At 40.8% G+C, this 23,912-nt stretch overlaps 1 protein-coding gene across 5 annotated transcripts in view; it reads left to right on the forward strand.

Moving 5' to 3' along the window:
* The window catches only part of tdrd3 (tudor domain containing 3), a 135,564-nt gene that overhangs the window by 65,502 nt on the left and 46,150 nt on the right, over nt 1–23,912 (forward strand). For all 5 annotated transcript variants that reach the window (XM_072578190.1, XM_072578188.1, XM_072578191.1 and 2 more), the window contains one exon: nt 15,837–16,714. In XM_072578190.1, coding sequence (XP_072434291.1) covers nt 15,837–16,714 — 878 coding nt within the window. The remainder of the gene's footprint in view (nt 1–15,836; nt 16,715–23,912) is intronic.

A 23,912-nucleotide genomic window follows, 5' to 3' on the forward strand; every position in this document is an offset into this window, starting at 1 on the left:
ATGACTGTTCTGTCAAGAGGCCAATTTCTCGATCTCTCCTCTGGTTATTTTCTGATCAAACTGTTCAGAGATGTTATTATTGCAAATTTATGAAGCAGGTGGGACTTGAACCTAGGCCTTGTGGTTCAGAGATAGAGACACCACTGCACCACAAAAGTGCTTGTCTATCGAATCTGTCTAGACTCACATGACGTTTGAACACCTGGGTCAAGCCTCTCCTCATTTCTTTTTAAGGAGAAGGACACCAGCTTTGCCAGTCCACCCACATAAATTAGCTAAATCAGCATGGATTTAGAAAAGGGCAAACAAGTGTTTGATTAATCTACTTCTGAAATTGCAACTGAAAGATAGTTATGAAGTCAGGTTTGTAACTGTGCATTGGACTATAATAAAGCATCATAGGGCACTTTGTAAGATTTTGATAAAGCAAAATTTGATCTTGAGCAAATGTTAGGTGATTTTTGGGTAGATGACTAAAATTTTTGAAGGGTCAAAATAATAGGTTGCAAGGCACATCTTAAGGGTGGAAAGGTTCAACCACAGCAACAACTTATATAATGGTTTTATGCAATGAAACATCATAAGGTATTTACAAGTTGTAGATCTGGAACTCTGAAGTTTTGGGCCCAGACAGCTGAGGGCAAAGCCGCAAATAGTGATAAAGAAAGATCATGGGTTATTCAAGAAACCAGAGTGGACAGCAAGTTTCCCAGTACTCAAAGGTTGTGAAAGTTGGGGAGATTGTTGTAGCAATTAAGAGCAAGATCATGTAAGAATTTTAAAACTAGGATTAAAAAAATAAATTAAGGTATTACTTTACAAGTGTCAATAAACAAGTATTAATGACGGATTAGCAAGACTTGTGTGAGTTTAGCATCAGCTTGAAGAATAATCTTGTGGGATGTGAACGTTTTGTTATGATCCCAGTTGATATTATTGCTGGACAGTTCAGATCCCAGAATAATATGTCATATTTAGTTTTGTCTAATTTAATTCTAGTTCCCCTTCATAAAGTTGCCAGGGAGAGGAATAGGCCTGAGAAGGTAGTGGTTGTAGTGTGTTTGGATTTTCAAAAGCATTGGTTGTTTTTGAAAATTTACAAGTGCTGAATTGTGGAATAGAAATTTGAGGACTAGTTAGTGGACACAAAGCAAAATAAGTGCATATGCCCTTCAGGTTGGCAGACTGCAAGTCGTGAGCCACTGTGAGGATCCGTGAATGGGGCCTCTATCATTTACAATCACTATCTGTGACTCGGTGGGAAGGGGGAAAAGCATATAATGTATGAAATTCTATCTAGCTGACAATATCAAGTTGAGAAGGAAAGTATCCTGTCTGAAGGACGCGAACAGGCTGGGAAAAAAAACAAAATTTTGGTGACTTTTAAGAAAGTAGTGAATGGAATCTAATGTGGAAATGTTTAATATCATCTACTTTGGGGAAATATAGAAAAGCAGAATATTTATTTAAACAGTGAGGAACTGCAAAACTTTGGACTGCGTAAGCACCTGGATACACTTGTACATAACTCGACAAAAGTTATCATAACAGAGTACGAAAGCAAATGTTATGTTACGTTGCAATTGCTTTTCAATGAAGAAGTCCTCCTTGCAATTTTGTTGGAGCCACATGTGGAACACAATGTACATTTCTGGTCTCATTATTGACCAAAGATGTACAGCTCACTGATTCTGAGGATGAGGGGTGTTGAGTAGATGAGTTTATCATCCTTGAGTTTGAAAGTATTCAATTATTTCATTGAACCTTAACGAAATTCTTAAGTAGTTGACAGGTATTTCCTCTGACTCTAGGATCTGAAATAGGTATAGTTTCAACACCTGAGTGACCATCAAGAACTGAGTTGAGAAGTTTCTTCATTGAGTCATGAATCTTTTTAATTCTCAATACCAGAAAAGTATAGATGCTGAATATAAATAAACAAATATTCAACAGAATTTTGGACATAGAGAGTGCTGAGGGATAGGAGAATGGAAAGGGTGAAGCTCAAGTAAGTAATACGATACAATTGCAATGAATGACAGAGCCTGCTCTAACAAATGACTGGCCCATTTCACATTTCTTGTTCTATGAATTCGTCTTTGTATAGTTTGACTAAAACTACTGGATTGTGTGGAATGCAAACCTTGACCACGCTGAAAATGAAGATACTGAAGGAAATTCCCATAAATGTCTTTAACTTCGAGGGCTCTCTATAATTTTGATTGAGAATAAAGAAAAAAATAGTAGTTACTTCATGTGTAAAATTGTCTTCATCTTCCAGGTGTCAATATTGCACCAGTCCATCCTTGTGGTAGGTTTATTTAGTGGTTAGGAGCACAAACCTCAAAAGAAACCAGAGTAAACCATTTCACCACTCGTCTTCTCTGCCACTGAATAGGACATTACTGATCTGATTGAAACCTCAAATCTGCATTCCCACCTATCGCTAATAACCTTTTGCGTCCTTGCTTAACAATTATGTTTCTATTATTTACTTGCTAAATATCCAAGAACTTTGCTTCTGCCATCCTTTCGAGAAGAAAATTCCAAAGACTCGTGAGAGAAAAGAAATTGCCACATCTGTTTTAGATGGATTTTTTTTTTAACCGTGAACCCTCGTCCTAGATTCTCCCATACGCGGAAGCAACCTTTCTATGTCGACCCTTGAAATACTTCTCGACCCCTGATATGTTTGAATCAAGGTGCCTCTTATTCTTCCAAACTCCAGTGCAAAACTTTAGTTTCTTCAGTGTGAGTGGTTGCTATCTTGCCCCCTGACGTTTCATAGCATATCTGAGGTCGTAGACCATGTAAATGAAACCAATCATGAACATGCCAAGTACTGCAATATAAAGAGATTTTAGATTATTTCTTTGAATTAGAACAATATGAAATTTTGAAGTGGAGTTGCTTTTCACTTTTCAACCCAAAGCACTGAAAAGCTTTGTCATTGCTGTATGTTAGCAGGTCTATTTGCTTATTTAGAGCTGAAAATGTGTTGCTGGAAAAGCGCAGCAGGTCAGGCAGCATCCAAGGAGCAGGAGAATCGACGTTTTGGGCATGAGCCCTTCTTCAGGAATCCTATTTGCTTATTTATTCATTTTTGTTAAAACCATGCATGTTTGTAAAGACTAATAGCCTTTTGTTTTAGCAGAGAAAGATAAATATTGGACTGGGTTTTACTGGAGGAGGGCAATGTTACTGGGACCATTCACTGATAGGTGAGGCAGCAGATGATTGTGAACCTTTGAACTGCAGGGTAAACTATACACTATACTCAGCTAATGTGATTTTGAGGATTGAGTAATAAGAGTATGAATACGATTAAAAGTGATTAAATTCAAATCTGTTACTGAAAAGAAAATATAGGGAAAGAAAGCTTGAAAGAAAGATGTAAAAAGGAAACTAAGATAAAAAATTTAAAACAAGACTTTAATATTCCAAAACTTTAACATTCACTAACAGCAAGTTTATAAAATGTACAGGGAGATTAGACATGAAAATTCAGTTTTGTGTAGCTAATCGTGATGTAGGGCAAGTTATTTTGCAGAAATGTGGCAATTCCCAACTCACTAGGAATTGTTTATTGCTAGAAGTTGCAGGGTGATTCACTCATTAATAAGGCACTATTTGTCTATATTTAAGGCAAATGTGGACAAATATTTGATGGGTTTTACTTGTTCATGGAATGTGGGTATCGCTGACTAGGCCAGCATTTAATACTCATCCCTAATTACCGAGAGGGCATTTGAGTGAACCATAATGCTGTGGTGTTGCCTGGAGGCTAGACCAATTTTAAGGATGGCAGATTTCTTTGCCTGCAGGGTATTAGTGAACCAGATGGGTTTTTAATGATAATCCTAAAAGGTTATGATCACCTCTAAGCAAATCTTTGATTCCACACACTTTTTAAAAAATTTCAAATTTGCTATTTGCCGTGATGGGATTTGAGCCCCGGTATCCAGAACACTAGCTTAGTGCTCTGGATTACTCATTCAGTGATGTTACTGCTGTCACTGTCTCACCCTAAACTAAACTAATTAGGACTTTGAAAAGTAGAAGGGAGAGGTAGCAAAGTCAAAGCCAGAATTGGATCAGTCATTATCTGACTAAATAGCAATAGATTTGTTGGCCCCTCCTCTTGTACCTAACTTGGATGTGCTTATGTTTCGAACTTTGCTCAACTGTAAGATTGATTTAAAAATTCTAATCATGTTATGTACAGAGAGGTCTTTATTTTGGATGGGATTTGGCCAGTGCCTCCTGTACCAAATTGTCGGTCCAAGTGTGAGGTTCCCTTCTTGAGATACTTGAACGTTTGATGCAATTGCAATACATCACCTTCTGTGAACAGCCACGACTTATTTCAGCAATCACAGCTTTTGGAGGATCACTAAACACTCTTCACGATGGTTGCAGGGTGTGTCAAGCGAGGCTCCCTGAACAGGGTTTTACATCAGTCAGTCATGCATGCAAAATGCAACCCCCTGCCATTCCCCCAGAGTCACACGCTTCCCAAAAACAATGTAAAGTGATTAGATTATTTCCAGAAATAATGTGTGATTTAGGTTATTCCTTAAACTGCAGCATTTACAGAGTATGATTAAAAATCACACAACACCAGGTTATAGTCCAACAGGTTTAATTGGAAGCACACTAGCTTTCGGAGCAACGCTCCTTAATCAGGTGATAGTGGAGGGCTCAATCCATCCTGCCTGTAAGACAGAAAAACATATCCCTAGGACATCCAATTTCTTACATGTCAGCAGGACAAGTTAACTCTTTAACATCTTATTCCCTCCTTTATCATTCTCTGATAACCAACTAAATGGAACTGAAAAAGGTGCTACTGGCTTATTCATAAGAATCTGACAGCCAATATTTAAGCAAGCTATTGACACACAACATACAATGATTATAACAACAAGAATTACCAGTCCATGCAGTAGATAGGATCCCCAGGGTCCTTCCACATGGGGGGGGGGGGGGAAAATGTTCACCAGTAAAGTTCTTATATCCACAGTCCTTCGTGATCACTCCACCCCCTGCAAGTTAAGTGGAAATGAGCCAGTTATCCAAAATTTCCTTCAGTAAAATCCAACCTGAAAACAATCCAATTTAGCAGGGGTCAGTTCATTTGTGGATAAGGAGCCCAGGCCTCTGGAGATGCAGCGATCAGTGCTGTTCCTGCAAGGTCATAGGCGTCCTGTGCAATAAATTGTGCTCCCAAGGCAGGATGTATATTTGCGGGTTAGGTGTGGCTATCAGTTTGCTTTTGGCCATCTTTGTGTTCATCTTTGCAAATTCCAACTGGGGAGTCTGAGGATTTTTGGGATCAAATCGAATGCCATTTAATGTATTCTTTGCTGCTTCTGCTCCCACTCTGCTGTCAAATGTAACGAAGCCAACTGGCCATTTTGATGTCAGCTTGATCAGTGAACCTTCATATCCCTTAAATAGTTGAAAGATAATGGAAAACCCACGTGATTTAATATCCATAGGAAGGCTACTGACAAAAAGCATACGGACCTCCTCCTCAATGTTGTTAGCTTTATCACTTTTCATGCTCAGGACTGGGAGCTGATTGAATCCATTGTGTTCCATTACTCCGGGTAGACGGTGCTGGTGCTGGGGGAGCAGGAGTTGCCAGAATGGCTGCGATGCATTTTGTGGTCAGTTGTCTTTCAGAAGCGCTGAGCAAGGTTCCCAGGAATGTGACTTTGTGCTGAGTGTGTAATGGGTAACTTTTCCAGGGGGCTGGGTAAGTGGAGTGGGGCTTGGATCAGATTGTGGAGGGTTGGTTGGTGGTCCAAAGGCGTGCTTTACCTGTGAACGGAGAAACTTTAGAGATGATGTTAGCTGCTGAAAGTATCTTTACATTTCCTCGTTCCCTCCTTGCCAAGGTGGATAGCAGTATGACGACAGTTAATAAGCATTGGTTACAAAGCATCAGGTATACATGCTTGGCAAACTGGAGTGATGCAGAGGCCTTTTGATACAGAGTGCGAACACTATATTTGTTTTTCTGGGTCAGGGACATCCTCCTGTAAATGCCGCATGGTGACAATGTCTAGTATGCCTGTTTTCAAAGCAAATGATCGATTTAGCGCCTGCCGGTTCATAGAGGACACATCAAATTGGGAGCTATTGCCGTATTTTTGGCTGCTCGATCAGCTCTGGGATTGCCAGTGCTGATGTCCGTACTGTCCATTACATGGGCAGCACATTTGATTATGGACAGTTGCTTGGGGAAGAAGATGGCTTTGAGGAGATTTTGGACATCTAGTGAGTTCTGAATAGGTGTCCCTGAGGAGGTCAGAAATCCGCACTACGACCATAGCTGGCCACCGGTGTCATTATTTTGAAACGTTATTGGCAGATGAGCCATGCCTGGAGGCTCCTCCATCCCATTCCCACCTGACAGTCTAGCCTGGTGCCCCAAAGGGGGCAAGGGCTCGACTGAGTGGGTTTAGTGAGAGAGATCAAGGTAAATCTTAGCTAGCGGGGTCCAACCATCTCATTAGCGTCACACAGGCAATCACTTACTCAATCCACTGAGAAGCTGCATATATGTTGGAATCCCACACTCAGCACCAAATGTGAGGTTCCCTTCCTGAGATTCTTACATGCTTGATGCAACTACAATACACCAACTTCTGTGAACAGCCACAATTTATTTCAGCAAGTTCAAGTTTTGGAGGATTTCTTAACTCTCTTCATGATGCATACGGAGCATGTCAAGTGAGTCTCTCTGATCATACATGATTTTACATCAGTCCATTATGCACGCAAGACACAACTCCTTGCCACTCCCCCAGAGTCACGTGTCACCCAAAAACAATCTAAAGTGATTAGATTATTTCCAGAAATAATGTGTGATTAGGTTATTCTTTAAAACAGTGTAAGATTCGGTTACTACTTAAACTGCAGCGTTTACAAAGTATGACTAGATTGTCACATCCTGTCTTAAGACAGAAAAACACATTTCCTGGGACATCCAACTTTTACATGAGAGCAGAACAAATTAACCCTTTAACATCTCACAAGCAGCGCATGGTATTATAAAACAGTTAAAGCACAAAAATAAGCTGTGCCGGTTCTCTGCCAGAGCACTTTAGTTCATCCAACTCAAATAAATCTTGCTTCAACTTTGCAAGCAGTACATTGTGGATTGTACCTACTTAACCCCATTCTGATTTTTCAGTCTTTGGCCAGTCTGTACTTTCTCGTTCTTGATCCTTCTGCCAAGGGGTCAGTTTCTCTCAATTCTGTCTTAACTCAGGAGTTTTGTTACACATGTTCAAAATCATATCAGCTGCCTTTTCTCCAAAGTGATGACTCCAATTTTTCCAATCTTGTTCCTTTAACTGAAGTTCCTCAGCCCTGGAACTATTCTTGTATATCTTCTCTGGATCCTCTCTATCCCTTAATGTCCTTCCAAAAAAAAAGTACTCCAGTTGAGACTGAACCAGTGTCTTATAAAGTTTGTCAAAACGTCAGCACTTTAGTACTATCAAGCTTGATTTATAAAGCACGGGATCCCATATGCCAAATGAATCGATTTGATTTATTATTGGCACATGTACAGAAATGAGTAAACGGGTATTGTTTTGTGTGCTTTCCAGCCAAATCATATTTTGCATGAGTATATCAGGGCAATAGAATGCTGATTGTAGTCGTAAGAGTGCAGAGGGATATCAACTTCACTGTGAGAGGTCCATTCAAAAGTTTAATAAGTCTTGAATCTGTTGGTACATATCTTCAAATTTTCATATCTTCTCCTTCACAGAAGAAGGGAGAGGGAGTATAAATTATGTGGAAGGGGTCTTTAGTTATGTTGGAAGTTTTCCTAAGGCAGCAGTCAGTGCAGATGGAATAAATGGATGGAAGGAAGTGTGTGATGAACTGGGCTGCTTTCACAACGTTCTGTAATTTCTTGTAGTCTTGGACAGAGTAGTTGCCATACCATGCTGTGATGCATCTGGTTAGGATGCTTACCAATAAAAATTGGTAAGAGTCGCTGTGGACATGTTGAATTTCCTTCGTTTACTGAAGAAGTAGAGCTGTTGGTATGCTTTCTTGACTGTAGCATTAACATGGATGGACCAGGACAGATTGGTGATATTTATTCCGAGGAACTTGAAGCTCTCAACCATCTCCACCTCAGTATCATTGATCCAAACAAGGCATGTGTTCCATTTGCTTCCAATGACCAGCTCCTTCATTTCGCTGATATCGAGGGAGAAATTTTTGTCTTTACGCAGTGCAACTCGGCGCTCTATTTCTTTATACTTTGGATTGGATCTTAAACAATAAAATGTGGTGCTGTAATCAGCAAACTGGTAAATGGAGTGAGAGCAGAATTTGGCCAGTCCTGATTATGTAAGGAATATAGTAAGGAGCTGAGTACACAGCCTTGTGGTGCACTGGTATTGAGTACTATCATGGAAAAAATGTTGCCTATCCTTACTGACTGCGGTCTGTGGGTCAGGAAGTTAAGGATCCAGTTGCAGAGAGGCTAGAGAGTTTTGGGTCTCGAATTTGAAGAGTCTGTTTGGAATTATAGTGTTCAATGCAGAGCTAAAGTCAGTAGGATCTGTGTGTGGCTATCCTTGTCATCCAGGTATTCCAAGGATGAGTGTTGAGGCCAGGGAGATGGTGTCTGCCCTGGACCTATTGTGACAGGTGAATTGTAGTGGATCAGGACAATCTTGGAGGCTGGAGTTAATGTGTGCCTAACATCTTGAAGCACTTCGTGATGATGGATATCAGAGCCACTGGGCAACAGCCATTAAGGCATGCTGCCTAATTTTACTTTGGCACCAGGGTGATAGTGGTCGTCTTGAAGTAGGTGGGAATCTCCAATTGGATGAAGGAGAGGTTTTTCAACCTTTTCACTTTTAATGGTCTGTGTATATATGCATCAATGACATTTTCATCCTCCACTCCCTTTAAAACCGAACTCCTTTGTTTTAGGTTTCTATTGGCTGTCTTTGTTCTTCCTACGATGATGTATCATCACATTTCCGTTATGTTACACCTCCCAGCAGTCTGTCCATTCCATCAGCCTGTTTAAATACTCTTGATCTATTATTATCTGGCTCTCCGTTTCATAGTTCAGTCTGGTGACAAATTTTGTCACTTTTAAATTTCAAAACCTGACCTTGAATGATATTATCAAGCAAACGCAAAATCCTAATATTGAGCGCTGATGAACCCCCACTATGTGCTGTCTTCCTGTCTGAATACAGTTGGTCATCACTCATTCATCTTACTTGGCCAACATAATTCCCATTCTGTCTCAAATACCTTTTAATTCCAGATAAACAGTGGCAGTACCAATACCCTTATCAACTGTCGGATATGTAATCAAAAATGTAATTTTTAGTTTGAGGTAAAATGTTTTGCCTTTAACAAATTTGTGCTGAATTTACTTAGGTAATCAACACATGCTTGGGAAAACCTTTCCTTTTTGTTGTAGATTATCATTTCTAAAAACTTTACCTTCACTGAGATACAGCCAAAGCTTGTACTTTGCTATTTTTCCGCCTTGAATTAAATTTGTGTGCAAGCGTTTGCAAAGCAGTTAAATACTCGATTCTCCCTACTGCGCACTTTTTCCAAATCTGATTCCTACAGATTTGCTCCTCTGTTTCTCTCTCATATTAGTTCCTAAATTATAGAGTACACTCAATAGTGCAGTGATATCTTTGGTTCTTTAGTAACTGTTCCTGAGCACTCCAAAATAATTTCCCTCCAGCACTGAAATATTCCCTGATAAATATTTATTTTCCAAATACCTTGGATCCAGGGATATTTCATACACCATTCTGCCCATTTAGAAACTACACTGATGCCAAGATTTTCATTCCTTTGGGAGAGAGCCAAAGCCAAGTTCACTAACCTTACTTACAATGCAACTTCTGTTCCTATGCAAGTGCAATTAATGTACATTAGATCTTTTTGAGATTTTGTCTGACCCTTGTCCAATGTACGTAATGCCATCCCTTTTCTTACCCTTGTGCTATCTGTCTACTGGTTCTTCTGTACATCTGCATTTTGCTTTGCTAGTACTACATCCTAATTTCCACCCACTTGTAAAATTAGTTTAAACACTCTTCAACAGCACTAGTATATTGACCTGAGAGCGCATTGGTCTCACTTGCACCAGACTGCCTCAAGTTTGCTGAGCATCCCCACACCAATGAAGACCACCTGAATTCTAAGCCATTGTTTCCAGCAATGGTCCTCTGATAAGGTCAGAGGAAGAAATCATTAAATGATAACAACTCTGAGAGGATTACAGTGATTGGGAGAGAGGTCCAGAGGTTACATGAAATGGAGGCTAAGTGAAAATGACTGGCAACACTTGGTTGAACTGTGTAGGAGAGGGAGGATCATTGCACCTCCCATTTCCATACTCAACTAATGATTTCTTTTAAGTTCATATTGTCCCTTTAAGTAGTGTTGGTGTGACCTGGCTTTCTGGATGCAGCTGACCGAACAACAGTTTTGTTGGAGTAAAGTTGCAAAAGTGGGTGTCAAATGGATTTCGAATCCTGCAAAAAAAACCGAGGGATTGGTGTTTCACATATTGGCTGTGGATGAATCAGACTGACATTCTTAAATTTAAGGGGTTGTTATTTTTGCCTGCCTTTAGATTTTAAGTATTTCTTTCTTTGTTGGTACTCCTTTGATATTTCTGATCCCAGAATAATTCTGGCTTTTTCTTTTATCATTGTGGATAGTCCATTTAAGATGCATACAAATATTTAAGTAAAATGTCATGACACAAATATACATTTGTCCTTAAATCATTTACTAAAAAATACTTAAATATTAATACTATGATTTGAGAGATGTGATGGAGAGAGTGTATTCTGCATAGATTTCTTTTGGTGCAACATTCCAAACTTTTTCTTCCCTTGGTATTCTAACCCCTTGGCTTGTTGCCAATCTTTTGTGCTTTGTTGTTGGTTGAGATAGCTCCTTCATTGTAATTTTTTCAGGAGCTTTAGTTGGGCATCAGTTCCTCCTGTGCTTGCTGTGCTCTGACTTGAACTTGCCTGAGATTTGTTTCCACAGCTAGCTCAGAAGTTAATAATGGAAAGAAAATTATGTATTTTTCACTGGTGGCAATTGCTGAGCAAAATTATATTTTAAGGGTTTAGAACTTCACCTTATTCCCCCTCTGTAAATAAGTGAGAGAGTGCAGAATGTCAGCAAAAATTGCAGCCATGACTGCTGCCATTTTAATATAATTCTGGGCTGAATGAAGTTGGTTACTGTTGGTTATTTAAATAATAAAATAAATGAACCCATTTTGTTTTATGTTCATTATATGCAAGGATGTGATCTCTCTGCTTGTTTTGAACATTGTAACACTCTCAGTATGCTGAAGCTTGGTTTGAGATGTGTCATTTGGCTAATGTGTTGTGCATCTGGATTAATCTGTGTCATGTTGATGCTGTAGCTGCATGCATGCAATCCATTGCTGTGAGGAGCAATGCTGCTCTGCTGTCTTGCCTGGCCATGCTAGAATTAGAACATAGAACGTTCCAGCGAAGTACAGGCCCTTCAGCCAACAATGTTGTGCCGACCTGTGAAACCAATCTGAAGCCCATCTTACCTACACTATTCAGTTGTCATCCATATGTCTATCCAATGACCATTTAAATGCCCTTAATGTTGGTGAGTCCACTACTGTTGCAGGCAGGACATTCCACGCCCTTACAACTGAGTAAAGAACCTACCTCTGACATCTGTCCAATATCTATCACTGCTCAATTTAAAGCTATGTCCCCTCGTGCTAGCCATCACCATCTGAGGAAAAAAGCTCTCACTGTCCACCCTACCTAACCCTCTGATCATCTTGTATGCCTCTATTAGGTCAGCTCTCAACCTTCTTCCCTCTAACAAAAACAGCTTCAAGTCCCTCAGCCTTTAACTCATAAGACCTTCCCTCCATACCAGGCAGCATCCTGGTAAATCTCCTCTGCACCCTTTCCAATGTTTCCACATCCTTCCTATAATACGGCAACCAGAACTGTATACAATGCTCCAAGTGCAGCCACACCAGAGTTTTGTACAGCTGCAACATAACCTCATGGTTCCAAAACACAATCCCTCTACCAATAAAAGCTAACACACTGTATGCCTTCTTAACAACCCTATCAACCTGGATGGCAACTTTCAGGGACCTATGCCTTGGACATAGATTAGGGATAGTCACACTTTTCTACATAAAATTCCATTTGCTACCCCTCAGCCCAGCTCTGCAGCTTCTCTGTCTTTCTATAACCCAAAACATCCTTCATCACTATCCACAACTCTACCGACCTTAGTGTCATCTGCAAATTTACTAACCCATCCTTCTACGCCCTCATCCAGGTCATTAGTAAAAATGGCAAACAGCAGTAGCCCTAAAACAGATCCTTGCAGTACACCACCAGTAACTGAACTCGAGGAGGAACATTTCCCATCAACCACCACCACCTGTCGTCTTTCAGCTCGCTAATAACTGATCTAAACTACTAAATCACCCCCTCAATCCCATGCCTCCGTATTTTCTGCAATAGACTACTATGGAGAACCTTATCAAATGCCTCACTGAAATCCATATAATCACACAAACGGCTTTATCCTCATCCACCTGTTTGGTCACCTTCTCAAAGAAGGAGAAAGTGAGGACTGCACATGCTGGAGATCAGAGCTGGAAATGTGTTTCTGGAAAAGTGCAGCAGGTCAGGCAGCATCCAAGGAGCAGGAGAATCGGCGTTTCGGGCATAAGCCCTTCTTCAGGAATCAGGAGGGTGTGCCAAGCAGGCTAAGATAAAAGGTAGAGAGGAGGGACTTGAGGGAGGGGTGTTGGGAATGTGATAGGTGGAAGGAGGTTGAGGTGAGGGTGATAGGCCGGAGAGGGGGTGGGGGGGGGGGCGGAGAGGTCGGGAAGAAGATTGCAGGTCAAGAAGGCGGTGCTGAGTCTGAGGGTTGGGACTGAGAAAAGGTGGGGAGAGGGGAAATGAGAAAGCTGGAGAAATCTGCATTCATCCCTTGTGGTTGGAGGGTTCCTAGGCGGAAGATGAGTCGCTCTTCCTCCAGGCATCGTGTTGCCATGGTCTGGAGATGGAGGAGGCCAAGGACCTGCATGTCCTTGGCGGAGTGGGAGGGGGGAGTTAAAGTGTTCAGCCACTGGGCGGTTGGGTTGGTTGGGGCGGGTGTCCCAGAGGTGTTCTCTGAAACATTCCGCAAGTAGGCGGCCTGTCTCCCCAATGTAGAGGAGAGGACAATGTAGTGTTAGAGCTCCAGTATAAGGAAAATGAAAGAAGACAACAGGGATGATATTATTGAGGTATATGATCATTCATGTTATGGGCAAACTAAGTTTGTTGAAAGATTTCAGTTGCAAAAGGAGAATAAGTGGATCTGACTTCAAGCTGATTCAAAGTGAAATTAGAGCTGATGTCATGAAATTATTTATCCAGTAATTGACAGATTTGCTGGACGTCCACGTTGGAGTATCGGATTACTGTGATAGTGAAACAGTGACCTGTTTGTCGAAGTGGATGAGCTGAGATTAATTCTTTGTTATCCATCTGTAACAAATGGATGTCCCTATGTATTCAATTCAGATCCTTCATAATCTTGGAACATCTCTATTGAACCTCCTTTTTTCACCAAGATGAACAGCTTGAACTTATATAACTGAACTAATTTATTCCTGAAATCATTCCTCCATCCTTTCCAATTACTTCACAACCTTCTCGAAATCCACTGCTCAAAAGTCGACATTGTATGCAAGCTTAGACTGGAAAAAAGCTTTATAAAAGTTCACCTTAACTTTATTGCCTCCACTGATATTTCACATGTATCTCCAGGAACTTTTGTTCTTGCATGTTCTTTAGAATTTATTTTAAACAACCACTTCTCATTCATTATATGAAAATGCATAACTTTGTACTTCAGTGTGTTTGATTCCTTCTACCATGTCTTCCCATTCTACTTGCTTTTGCATATCCTTTGACCATCCTCCTCCATTCACTATGCTCCAAAATTCCAAATTTTGAATTTGGGCTCCACTCGCCAAAGTGTAAGTCATTTACATAAATTGTGTGAAGCACTGGTCCTTTGTACTGACTCTTGGAAAAACTCACTGTGTGTCATTTTTAAATTCAACACAAAGCTACATACTACCCCTCTGTTTCCTGTCACTTAGACAGCTTTATATCCATGTTGCCCTTTTTATTCCTTGGTGTTCAACTAGAGTTGATACAAGATATTGACAGTTGAAAACTTAGCTTCAGCTTCTGTACCAAACATGAGAATAATGAGCATTAACTAAAGTAGTTTGCATTTAGAAGCACCTTCTAGAAAAATGTCCAAGCAAGCTTTGCAAATATATAGCCAAACAATAATGACTGATGAGCCATAGAAGAACATTTTAGGAGTATGTATAGAGAGGATTAGGTTACTTACAGTGTCCACACCGACCCGCCGAAGCGTAACCCACCCAGACCAATTCTCCTACATTTACCGCTTCACCTAACACTACAGGCAATTTAGCATGGTCAATTCACCTAACATGCACGTTTTTGGATTGTGGGAGGAAACCCACACAGACGTGGGGAGAATGTGCAAACTCCACACAGTCAGTCGCCAGAGGCGGGAATTGAACCCGGGTCTCTGGCGCTGTGAGGCAGCAGTGCTAACCACTGTGCCACCGTGCCGCCCATAATCAGGAGAGAATCTGATGCATTAGGGAGTAAGTTCCAATGCAAGGTGTGGAGTCAGTGAAAGGCGCTCACCATTGTCTGAGCAAAAGGAGATGAATTCATAACTCTGTACAGTGAGAGTCACAGCACGAAACCAGACTCTTTGGTCAAACCAGTCCATGCTGACCACAAACCCAAACTAAACTAATCCCACTTACATTCACTTGGCCCGTATTCCTCCAAACATTTCTTATTCATGGACTTATCTAGATGTCTTAACTGTTGTAACTGTATCTGCATCTACCACTTCCTCTGGAAGTTAATTCCACACAAACCAGTGTTTAAAACAAAAAAAATTGCCCATCATGTCTTTTTCTTTTAGTCTTTCTCCCTCTCATCTTAAAAATATTCCCCCAGGTCTTGAAATCTCCCATTCTCTGGGAAAGACACCTGCCATTCACCGTATCCACACTTAATCATGAATTTATGAACCTCTAATAGGTCACTTCTCAACCTCTTACATTCTAGTGAAAGAAGTCCCAGCCTGTCCAGTCTCTCATTATGACTCAAGCCCTCCATTCACAACTCTGCACTGTACTCCAGAAGTGGCCTCACCAATGTCCTGTGCAACCTCAACATAACGTGCCAACATTTATACTCTTAATCACCCTATCTATATGTGATGTCGAAAACATTCAGCGAAGTTTAGCTTGTGGATGACTCCCTAAGTTAGCTGGACTACACATTCTTCTTTGCTGTTTTAAAATATGAAGTCCTTTGTAAGATAGAACATTAAACATTTGCTTTTATTATGTACTTTGGGAAGTAGAATTATAGACTGAGAGACTCCTGAAAATGTGCATCTTATGAGATATATTCTCTATCTTGTTAGTTTATATCGAATTGAATTGCCATGTTTGTCATGTGTGAAAAGGCACAGTGAAAAGCTTTCTTATGAGCAATACAGGCAGATCACATAGTTAAGTAGCATAGATATGTAAATAATTGGTAACTGGCAAAAACAAAAACACAGGTCCAGGTGAATGTTAAGAGTTATATGGTGTAAAAAATTATTGGAAGTGAAACAAACTGAGTCTTACTTTATTGTTTGTATTTGTTTTTTAGAATCAAAAATGCAACTTGCGCATCACCCAAGCACTGACAAAAGTATTGGTATGAAGGGCTCTCAGCACAAGAATGCTCCATGGAGTAATGATCGGCCACAAAAACACGACAGGCCACCTCGCTTCCAAAGGGAGAATGTAATTGCTAGACAAGCTTTGGAGAACCATGGTACACAGCGGGGCAGAGGCCCTGAAAGATACAATTCTACTGGATCTAACCAATGGATAGATGATGGAAGAAGAGGTGGCAAGCATTACCCTGGCAATGAAAGGCTAAGAGACTATGAGCAGCAAATTAGTCACTTGACTCATGAGTCAGCTAGAAAGACTAAAGGAGAAAGCCAAATAAATAAACTAGGAGATGTTCTAGGTTCACTGGACTTTAAAGGTAGCCAGATTAAAAAAGAACATTTGGATAACAGTGGTCAGCAGCGAGGAAAATTTGAAAACCAGAGGCATAATTATAATACTTTCAATGACCGGAAAGGTATCGAACTATCTCAAGTAATTGGTAGTGGGATCTCTGGAAATGTGAAAAACTCAAGGGACTTGAATTTACACGTTGACAACACCTCTACGCGAATTGTTGATTCATGTAACATATCTAATGGACAATTAGAAGATTCCTTTTTGAGGAGAAGAACAGGACCTATCAAATCATCAGAACCTAGCCATTCAAAGTTTACTGAATATTCTCAGAGCAATAATGGGATTTATGATTCCGGGTCAAAGAAAAGAACCGGACCAATTAAACCAGAAAGAACGTGGGAAAGACCTTATGAAACTGATTACCCTTCTTCAGCAGTGTCAAATAAATCACAGCTTAGTGATTGGAGACCAGGGGATCAGTGTTTAGCTCTTTATTGGGAAGATAACAAGGTAAGATTGATTATCTTGGACTTGACATAATTGATAGATTAAATTTCAAGGGTAATGTGAAGTGGAAACAAACCATTTTTTAGGTGCTGAATGTCAATATTGAGTATTCCCAAATCAGATGTAACACAGTTCACTGTAAAGTAAAAGTTCCTTAACTTTGCTCCACCAATGTGCCTTAGAAAAATATTACATTGCGGTGTTAGACTTTCTATTGTTCTGTCATAGCCGATGAAAGGAAGTGGGAACAAATCATTGGGATATTTTTGCTATGGACTGCTATCCGTTAACAACTAGTTTGAAACTATCTGAGTCCTCAATCAGGACCTGAAATTTTCCTTTCTATTTCAGGAAACAATGCAAATGAGTGTACGAAAGTGAAAGATTAATGCACCAATTTTCCTCAATGTCGGTTCCGACAAGGAGTAATTCAATTTGTTTTTGTTCATGTCTTTTTTTTTTGGTTTTCTTTTGTAGCTGACTCATTCTCTCTCAGATTTATCCACACTGGTTGATGACTAAAACAATGTTTTCTATCCACTTCAAAGTTCACCTGTATTCCTTTGGTTCATAAGATCAGAAGAAGTGGCAGCAGGTGTAGGCCATTCAGCCTATTTAGGGTATTCTTCCGTTATATGTAATCATGGCAGATCTAGGTTGAATATTTTTATGCTGGGTCGCATCCATTTTTTAAAATCTTTAGAAATCTACCAATCATTGTGATTAACCCCGCCAATGATTAAACCTCCAGCTATTTGGGACAAAAAATTCCAAAGATTCACACCCTCTGCCTAAAGAAATGTCACCTCCTCTTAGTTGTAACTAACCTACTCCTTCGTCTGAGATTCTGTTCCCTGAATCTTATACCCCACTACAAAGCCAGGGAAAACCCTTTCTGTATCTACCCTTTTTCTTTACCCTCTTAAGAATCTTGCTTGAATGAGATCATCTTTCACTATATTCTAAATTCCAGAAAATATAGGACAAGTGTACAGACTCTTTTCTCAAAGACAGTCTCACCATCCCAAGAATTAGTTCAGTGAACATTTGTTGCACTCCTGCAATGGCAAGTATATGTCTTGTGTAGATAAGGAAACCTGAACTGTACATAATACTCTAACTGACTTCACCAAGGCTCTATACAGTCACAGTCTTTAATCTTTACTCCAGTGCTCAGATCCTCTTGCAATAAAGTCTACGATACGATTTCCCACCTTAATTACTTGCTGTGTCTGCACTTTAAATTTGTGACTCTTGACAAGAATATCCAAATCCCTTTGAAGTTCCACACTTGTGGCCTCTTGGCATTTGAAAAATACTCTGTTTGGTTTTCCTACCGAAGTATGCAACCTCTCATTTCTCCAAATTGTATTCCATCTGCTAATTTTGAAGCATCCTTTCATCATCCTTCCAACTCTCCTTCCTATCTAAAATTGTGACATCTGCAGACTTGAAAATGTTACATATGATTCCATACCCGTATAATTGCGATGTATTGAGAATGGCTGACGTCAAAAGCACTGCTTTGTCATGAGCTTCCTTGTAACAGGATACCAACCCGCAAATGAACTATCTGTTTTCTGTCTATTAATCAGTTCTCAGTCCATGCCAATATGGTGCAGTCCCATGTGTTGTAATTTTATTTGCTAATCTGTTTTGTGGTACCTTTATTAGAAAGTTTCTAAAAAGCTAACTATGCCACATTTACCAGTTTCACACTTATCCATTTTTCAAATTACATAAGACTGTAGGAACCAATCAGTTCAGTGGTCAGATTGGGGGAATAGTAACGAATTTAAATCCAGAAATGGTTTAGAACATAGAAAAGTACAGCACAGAACAGGCCCGTTGGCTCACGATGTTGTCTTGAGGGTTACTCCTAATGTGAAATAAAATAACTTAACCTACGCACCTCTCAACTCACTGCTATCCATGTGCATGTCTAGCAGTCGCTTAAAGGTCTCTAATGGCTCTGCTTCCACCACCGCTGTTGGCAAAGCATTCCATTCATTCGCAACTTTCTGTATAAAGAATCTTCCTCTGATGTCTCCTCTCTACCTTTCTCCTAATATCTTCAAACTATGACCCCTCATATCAGTCAATCCTGCCCTGGGGAAAAGTCTCTGGCTCTATCCATTCCTCTCATTATCTTGTATACCTCGATAGGTCATCTCTCTTCCTTTTCCTCTCCAGAGAGAAAAGTCTGAGCTTAGTCAACCTTTCTTCATAAGACAAGCCCTCCAGTCCAGGCAGCATCCTGGTAAACCTTCTTTGCACCTTCTCCAAAGCCTTTATATCTTTCCTATAGTAGGGTGACCAGAACTGGACACAATATTCCAAGTGTGGTCTCACCAGGGACTTGTAGAGTTGCAGCAAAATCTCGTGACTCTTAAACTCGATCCCCCGTTAATGAAAGCCAAAACACCATATGCTTTCTTAACAACCCTACCAACTTGGGTGGCAACTTTGAGGGATCTATGTACTTGCGCACCCAGATCCCTCTGTTCCTCCACACTGCCAACAATCCTGTCTTTAATCCTCTATTCAGCATCCGAGTTCAACCTTCCAAAATGCATCACTTCGCATTTATCCAGGTTGAACTCCATCTGCCATTTCTCAGCCCAGCTCTGCATCCTGTCTCTGTCATGCTGCAGCCTGCAGAAGCACTCAATACTATCAACGGCACCTCCAACCTTTGTGTCATCTGCAAATTTACTAATCCATCCTTCAACCTCCTCATCCAAGTCATCTTTTAAAAAATACAAAGAGCAGAGGCTCAAGAACTGAGCCCTGCGGGACCCGAGTCAACACAGTCATCTACAGGCCCCCAAACAGTAGTCTGGTTGTCGGATGTAAGTGGAATCAGGAGCTGAAATTGGCCTGTTGCAAAGATGTTACTACAGTTGTTATGGGGGATTTTAACATGCAGGTAGACTGGGTGGTATTGGACCTCAAGAAAGAGACTTTGTGCAGTGCCTCCGAGATGGATTCTTAGAGCAGATGGTGCTGGAGCCGACCAGGGAGAAGGCAATTCTGGATCTGGTATTGTGTAACGAACCAGAATTGGTTAGAGATCTCGAAGTGAAGGAGCCATTGGGAAATAGTGACCATAATACATTAAGCTTCAATCTGCAATTTGAGAGAGAGAGGGTACAGTCAGAAGTGACAGTACTTCTGTTGAATAAAGGGAACTATAGAGCTATGAGGGAGGAGTTGGCCAAAGTTCAATGGTGCAATACCTTAGCAGGGATGACCGTGGAGGAACAATGGCGGATATTTCTTTGTATAATGCAGAAGTTGCAGGATCAGTTCATTCCTAAAAGGAAGAAAGATCCCAGGAGGAGGCATGGGTGGCCGTGGCTGACGAGGGAAGTTAAGAAACATATAAAGTTAAAAGAGAAAAAGTATAACATAGCAAAGATAAGTGGGAAAACTGAGGACTGGGAAGCTTTTAAAGAACAACAGCGGATTACTAAGAAGGAAATACGCAGAGAAAAAATGAGGTACGAAGGTAAACTGGCCAATAATATAAAGGAGGATAGTAAAAGCTTTTTTAGGTATGTGCAAGGCAAAAAAATGGTTAGGACAAAAATTGGGCCCTTGAAGACAGAAACAGGGGAATACATTACAGGGGACAAAGAAATGGCAGAAGAATTAAATGGGTACTTCAGATCTGTGTTCACTGGGGAAGACACAAGCAATCTCCCTGAGGTAACAGTGGCTGAAGGACCTGAACTTACGGGAATTTATATTTGCCGGGATTTGGTGTTGGAGACACTGTTAGGTCTGAAGGTTGATAAGTCTCTGGGGCCTGATGGTCTACATCCCAGGGTATTGAAGGAGGTGGCTCGGGAAATCGTGGATGCGTTGGTGATTATTTTCCAGAGTTCGATAGATTTGGGGTCGGTTCCTGAGGATTGGAGGGTGGCAAATGTTATACCACTTTTTAAGAAAGGTGGGAGAGAGAAAATAGGAAATTATAGACCAGTTAGTCTGACCTCAGTGGTGGGAAAGATGCTGGAGTGTATTATAAAGGATGAAATTACGACACATCTGGATAATAGTAACAGGATAGGTCAGAGTCAGCACGGATTTATGAAGGGGAAATCATGCTTGACTAATCTTCTTGAATTTTTTGAGGATGTAACTCTGAAGATGGACGAGGGAGATCCAGTAGATGTAGTGTACCTGGACTTTCAGAAAGCTTTTTCAGAAAGTTCCACACTGGAGGTTAGTGAGCAAAATTAGGGCGCCTGGTACTGGGGGCAAAGTACTAGATTGGATTGAAAGTTGGTTGGCTAATAGGAAACAAAGAGTAGTGATAAACGGCTCCATTTCGGAATGGCAGGCAGTGACCAGTGGGATACCACCGGGATCCGTGCTGGGACCACAGCTTTTTACAATATATGTAAATGATATAGAAGATGGTATCAGCAATAACATTAGCAAATTTGCTGATGATACTAAGCTGGGTGGCAGGGTGAAATGTGATGAGGATGTTAGGAGATTACGAAGTGACCTGGACAAGTTAGGTGAGTGGGCAGATGAATGGCAGATGCAGTTTAATGTGGATAAATGTCTGGTTATCCACTTTGGTGGCAAGAACAGGAAGGCAGATTACTACCTCAATGGATTCCATTTAGGTAAAGAGGCAGTACAGAGAGATCTGGGTGTTCTTGTACACCAGTCAATGAAGGTAAGCATGCAGGTACAGCGGGTAGTGAAGAAGGCTAATAGCATGCTGGCCTTCATAACAAGAGGGATTTAGTATAGAAGCAAAGAGGTTCTTCTGCAGCTGTACAGGGCCCTGGTGAGACCACACCTGGAGTACTGTGTGCAGTTCTGGTCTCCAAATTTGAGGAAAGACATTTTGGCTATTGAGGGAGTGCAGCGTAGGTTCACGAAGTCAATTCCTGGAATGGCGGGACTACCTTACGCTGAAAGACTGGAGCGACTGGGCTTGTTTGCCCTTGAGTTTAGAAGACTGAGAGGGGATCTGATTGAGACATATAAGATTATTAAAGGATTGGACACTCTGGCAGCAGGAAACATGTTTCCGCTGATGGGTGAGTGCCGAACCAGAGGACACAGTTTAAAAATACGGGGTAGACCATTTAGGACAGAGATGAGGAGAAACTTCTTCACCCAGAGAGTGGTGGCTGTGTGGAATGCTCTGCCCTAGAGGGCAGTGGAGGCCCAGTCTCTGGATTCATTTAAGAAAGAGTTGGATAGAGCTCTCAAGGATTGTGGAATCAAGGGTTATGGAGATAAAGCAGGAAGAGGATACTGATTAGGAATGATCAGCCATGATCATATTGAATGGCGGTGCAGGCTCGAAGGGCTGAATGCCCTACTCCTGCACCTATTGTCTATTGTGACCTCCAGGCAGAATACTTTCCATCTACAACCACTTTGTATTCCATCAGCCAACCAAATCTGAATCCAGATGGCCAAATCTCCCTGTATCCCATACTTTTGAGTAGGCAAAGAGAATTGTTGAATTTAGAGTGGGGTTTGGGAGGCTTTCGTAGTTGGGAGTTATGTAGGCAAGGAGGCAGGCTTACTGCATGATTGGGATTAGGGGAACAAGAGTTGACCGTGAGGGGAGTTGATGAAAAGGCAGGCTTTCTCCAAACAAATACCACCAATGTATTCACAGACATGTTTGCCCTAGCACTTTTGCCTTGCAGAGTAATCTAGTAGGCCACAAACACCAACCAAAACAAAGTGGAGATTAGACAGTGCATCACAGCTGTCAGAAATGTGTCCAAGGCCTCAAACCATTGCTTCTGAGCAACCAATACCCCAAAACCTCATTGTGACCCCACTAACAATTGTGAACTATCATTTGGGAAGCCCTAGCATAGAATATAAGGGTGTGGAGAATAGATAAAATATTTCTCAGTGAGACTGCAGTTAGAGTTCTGGTCAATGCATTAATCGAAAGATGTGATTTTACAAGACAGAATATTGCGTAGAATTGGGAAGTTTAGCTGTGAACAACAACCTTTCATTAACCCAGGTTGTTTACTGTGAAGCACTGAAAAGGAAAGACTGGTGTTTAAATCATGCTTATCATGACCTTTGGCCACCCCAGAGTAGTTTGCAGCAAATAAGCATGTGATGTAGCAAATACACCAGCCAAGTTGCACAAAGAAAATACCTGTAAACCGCAATATGCTGTTAATCCAAATTTGTTTTTGTATTGTTAAAAGGATAGATATTGATCAGGGTGCAAAAGACTTTCTCCTGCACTTTCTTCTGAAATAGTACTGTTGTGACTTTATGTTCATGAGAGAAGATAGATGATTTTAACATAAGGCAATTTTGCAATCTCCCAGTCCTGCACTTTTATTTTTGTGCTAAGTCCTGAGGAAAGTGTGCTATTAACAAAGCTGCAGCTGAAAGGAAGCTGATGGATGATTTAAATGAAGTGTCTGATCATGAGGACATAAATTAGTGCAGACTATAACCGTTAAGTGTAGGTTTGAATGAACTGTTTGGAATTTTTTTTCACCCAGAGGTGATGGAGGTCTGGAGCTCCCACTGGAAAGGCTCTGAGGGAAGAAGCCCTTACTCTATTTAATGAACACATGCGTTTTCAGAAGTATGGACAAAGTAGTAGAAAGCGGGGGGAAGTTGGATAACTAATTTGTTTTCAATACAAATGAGACAGAGTAAATGATTACCCCCCTCTCTTCATGGATACATAAAAAATCTATCTCACTCTGTTCTCCACCTGCTGATATGCTGTGTCACGAATATAGTGAAGATGTACAACCTTAACATTGTTAACTTTGGAGAATAACCATCCTGTGATCATTTACACGTTCTTCAAAAGATAGTTTGGTTCATACATCTTCAATGATGTATGAACCAAACTACTGCCAGTTTCCTTTTGGGGTGGCCAGATGATTGAATCTGACATTCTCGTCCAATTTGAAAGTGAAATTCCCAAACATTTTCCATGGCTAAAACAACTTTGAAGACACTATTTACTCTTCATATTCTTTCCCGTATTCTTGTTGAAAATTACAGTGGCTCAGTTGTTAGCACTGCTGTCTCCCTGCCTGGGACCCTGGTTCGATTCCAGCCTCTGGTGACTATCTGTGTGGAGTTTGCACATTCTCCCCATGTATGTGTGGGGTCCTTCTGGGTGCTCCAGTTTCCTCCCAGAATCCAGTGATGTGGAGGTTCGGTA

The sequence above is a fragment of the Chiloscyllium punctatum genome, chromosome 9 (assembly GCF_047496795.1).
Source record: "Chiloscyllium punctatum isolate Juve2018m chromosome 9, sChiPun1.3, whole genome shotgun sequence".
Lineage (NCBI taxonomy): Eukaryota > Metazoa > Chordata > Chondrichthyes > Orectolobiformes > Hemiscylliidae > Chiloscyllium > Chiloscyllium punctatum.